General features: G+C 32.8%; 1 protein-coding gene across 1 annotated transcript in view; it reads right to left on the bottom strand.

Annotated features, from left to right (window-relative positions):
- Window positions 1-1301: 1301 nt before the first annotated feature.
- LOC108972183 (sodium- and chloride-dependent GABA transporter 1-like) overlaps window positions 1302-4243 on the bottom strand; it is a 113639-nt gene continuing 110697 nt past the window's right edge. The window contains exons 4-5 of the mRNA XM_018938695.1: window positions 3332-3433; window positions 1302-1511 (exon numbers count right to left, since the gene is read on the bottom strand). Coding sequence (XP_018794240.1) covers window positions 1429-1511; window positions 3332-3433 — 185 coding nt within the window. The 3' untranslated portion in view covers window positions 1302-1428. The remainder of the gene's footprint in view (window positions 1512-3331; window positions 3434-4243) is intronic.

Below are 4243 nucleotides of genomic sequence, written 5' to 3' on the forward strand. Positions count from 1 at the left end.
ACGGAGTGCAGCAATATATTTAGTATTTTTTTTATATATTCAAAGTTAAGATAAAATTGTATAATTCGTCATCGTTTGGTCTTACAAACAAACCAGTTGTCAATATCTAGAAATACTATGTCGTGTTTTATATTTGCAAATTGCGAGAGATAAAATTCGTCGATAATTCGCGAATTTAGTATATGCTTACTTTTTTAATATAAAATTTGCCCCAAGATATGCAAATTTTTCTCTAGTCTAGTCCACCTTAATTTAGCTCTATTTGCTTTTAATAAGGTTTTGATTATGGATTTTTCTAAACATTTTTAAGTAAGTTATACCGAGTTTTGATCTGTACTTTTTTTCATTGTACTCATATTMAGTAGTGTTTACGATTTTATTATGGAAAGATATACGCAAGAACAACRCTTACAACTTTTTAAATTTTATTATAAAAATAATTGTTCTCCAATTGAAACTTTTAATGCGCTCTTGTCATTTCATGRCCGTAATAATGATTCACTCTCTCTCTATTCGTCGAATCGTTTTAWATTTCGTACGTCATTTCCTTTACAATGAGGAAAATGTTGCTRCCGTTCAGGCAATTGTTGCTAAAGATSGCAATTTGTTGACTCCACGACGTTCTCAAAATTGGAACAGTCTCAAACCACAACTTGKTGAATTTTTAGAAAGGATTTGGGCTGGCATCCGTATGAAATTGATCTCATTCACGATCTGAAGCCATTGGAACACCGAGAACGTCGTGAATTTGCTGATTTGACCTTGGAACAACTTCAAAACGATAACGAATTAAAAAAAAAATCATTTTCTTCTATAGGGCTCACATTTGATTGGTGCGGTAAATAAACAAAACTGTCGATTCTGGTGCAAAGAAAATTTGCAAATTGTTCATGAACAACGATCACATTAACCTAAATTGACAGTTTGGTGTGCTTTTTGGTCTGGTGGAATCATCGCTCCATACTTTTTTCAAAATGAAGCTAGTTTCACCGTTAATGTCAATAAATACCGACACAGATCGATTAAAACTAACTTTGTATTGCCGCAATTTAAATAAGTTGATCTTCAAGTTATTTGTTTCCAACGAAGCGAGGCTAGTTTGGAGATTCGATTAWTTCAACAAATTSTGACATTGAATGATATCCATGAAGTTGTGATTTAACACCATTATACTACTTCTTGCTAGTATACATCTAAAAACAGTTTTTAATAAAGGAGCTTGTATTATCAGGTACAAAAAATAAAAATCATATACTTACTTACTCCCATGTAGAATATCTTTTAATTAAAGGACTTATGGCCTTCAGTAGAGGCAGAGGAATATACTTACTCCCAGAATTCTTTAACTGGATCTGTCAGTTCTGAAGTGGTGATATTTGCTAAGGTTAAWGAACAAATATTTTTTACTGTTCCATTAGTAGAATCCTCCTAGCAAATTAAATTGTTGCGTTCGTATGAATTGACACAATTTACAGTATTCCAGAAGTTATTACAAGAACGCCAAGGCACATCTACAAACGACAAAGTAAATAAGATTTAAGCAATGACKGCAGAGAAATTGTATTTTAAAAATGGTAAATATTTTGAAAAAGCTGCACGTWTGTTTTCAATAAAGTTTTTAGTTTTGCTGAAGAAAAACGTAAAAAACTCTTACGATTAAAATTCTGTAACATTACTTYATTCATAAACTAGAGGACCCGTCCACGCTTTACTGTGGCTGGAACATAGATAATAATACGACCATCATCTTCAAGATTTCTATTATTTAAATTATAACTATTAGTAAATGAGATATAGCATTTTTATTAAGCAACATGCGTTAGTTAGCAAAAAAAAATGGATCATAAGGCATTTCATGTGTTAATAAAGCCTTGAGTTTTGGGGAAAATACTGTTGAAATTACGCTCTGCACCGAGGAAATCAACCGTTGAAAAGAGGTTTGCTAATTGTAAAGAAGCAAAATGAGCATAATAAAACCGAATTCTTGCGTCGGTGTATGRCAATAGAAACATGGCTCCATCATTTCACTGGAGTCCAATCGACAGTCATTCTAGTCGACTGCACTTGAGAAACCGGTTCTCAAGCGTGGAAAAACAAAAAAGTTGGCTGGCATTCATCGACTGATTACTGAGCCAGTAATTGCGTATTTGGTTGCAGTTCTATTCTACTAATCCAAATATTAGCAATTGTATTATTTTTGTATCAGTTTGAAATTGTACGCATATACTTTTTTAAATCTGTAATATCTTCGAAAATACTCATTTCAAATACACATTCAATCAGTAAAGACCATAAAAATCTATAATAAATCAACAATGTATTTAAAGTATTTAATTGGATAAGGATTAATACTGTATTGGTTAAAATCGCTTTGAAAATTGGCCATTATTTGTCGTGAAAAGTAAATGACAAAAAAAAAAAAAAAATAGACAGATAGACATTCACCGCAAAATTTCTGTAAACCTGTTCAATGTGTACAATCCTTAGTACATTGTTTTAATAAATCTCGTAGGGTTCAGCCTGCGTTTGCAATGTAAGAGGAAACAATGTAATTATTTACGACCTCAAAAATAACAGCATTTATCCACTATTTAATGAATGTTATTATACACATAAGCCTTCCTCTGCAATCCCGCTATCTATTAAAATAATCGCATCAAAGTTCATTGTGTAGTTTTAAGGATTTAAGCATATAAAGGGGTATAGGGACAGAAAAAGAGACTTTTTTTCTATACTATATATTGATGGTATAAAAAAAATCCTAAAATAACATCTAAATGATCAGCTTTTCGATACGAATTGACTTTGTTGACACCTGCACGTCSGTCTACCGTGCAAGCGATAACTACCTGAAATTCTCGGTTATGTGTCTAATTACAGTAGGGAGGAGCATTAAAGGATGAAAAATGCGACCACTCCTTACAAGTATTATGTTCAGAAGTTCTAAAATTGCGATAACTCTGTGAAATAAAGTCAAAATTATTACTTTCATAGTAATGATAATCAGATTAGTAAGGAAACCCAGTGAAGGTTCTGTAAACTTAAAGAATTAAGAAAGAAACCTTTTCTTGGCACTCTGAGAAGGAACGTAATTYAGTTTATTAAATTTGCAACGCATCTTTATGTTCTACAAGTATTTTGAAAATTTCCATATTAGGCCTGTCTGCTCGTCTTTTTAGCCTTTACCGTAGATAAATCAAACAYGAACAATTAAGTAAGGGCTAAGTTCTGGTGGAAACGAACATTTTAAACTTAAACAGATTGATACTTGATATTCTCAAAACTATTGTCAAACAGTTTTAAGAAAGATTATTTTTTTGYAAGTTCTTACCTGTTTTCATAGACATGAAAAAATAGAAAGCGGCCCATGCCAGAATTACGATATAGTAAACGTTCATCCAACAAGACATTACAGCAGCAGCGTAGCCAATCCCTAAAGTAAAGAAAGAACTTTTTAGTAAGGGAGCTAAATTTGCTTTATTAGATATATTTTTGAASTGAGAACAGAAATTGATAGTAAAAYAATAAAATTTAGAAACATGACTGAAGTAATTTGCGCATCGAAAGGTCTTACACTTAATATAGTTTATACMGGATTATGCTTAAATTTATTAATAATTCATGAAATAGTAGTTGTATTTTAGTTAAAATTTTTAACAGCCAAATCTGGACCTCTTCTTTTGATCGATCGCAGAGTTACTCTCCTGTCTCACGGTGAAAATGGTCTGGTCACTGCCCTTATTTAACTATTTACATATATAGTTAATAGCCTGGACCGTGCTGGCAAAACTCCACATTTATGTGAGCGTTAAGAATTTGGAAAAGCAGTGGTGAATATTGGACCACCCACCTATTTTCCACGAACTCTTTGACGCGCCCTTCGCCTTCGCAAGGGGTAAGAGATTTCATTTGGTGGCGTATCTTTGAACAGCGGGCATGGATATTTATACCCTGAAAAGGGTATATCAAGTTTGTCACGAAGATTGTTACACCCAGAAGGAAGCGTCGGAGRCCCTATTAARTATACAAATAAAAGATCAGCATGTTGAGCTGAGTCGATTAGGCTTGTYCATCTGTCTGTATATAWACGAACTAGTCCCTYAGTTTTTAAGATATCGTTTCGAAAYTTTGCGTCRTTTTCAGTCCGCCGGAATCGGACTACTATAACATATAGCTGCAATACAAACTGAACGATCGGAATCAAGTTCTTGTATGGAAAACTTTCTCATTTGACAATGTATTT

The sequence above is a fragment of the Bactrocera latifrons genome, unplaced genomic scaffold (assembly GCF_001853355.1).
Source record: "Bactrocera latifrons isolate USDA-ARS-PBARC rearing strain unplaced genomic scaffold, ASM185335v1 scaffold_384, whole genome shotgun sequence".
NCBI lineage: Eukaryota > Metazoa > Arthropoda > Insecta > Diptera > Tephritidae > Bactrocera > Bactrocera latifrons.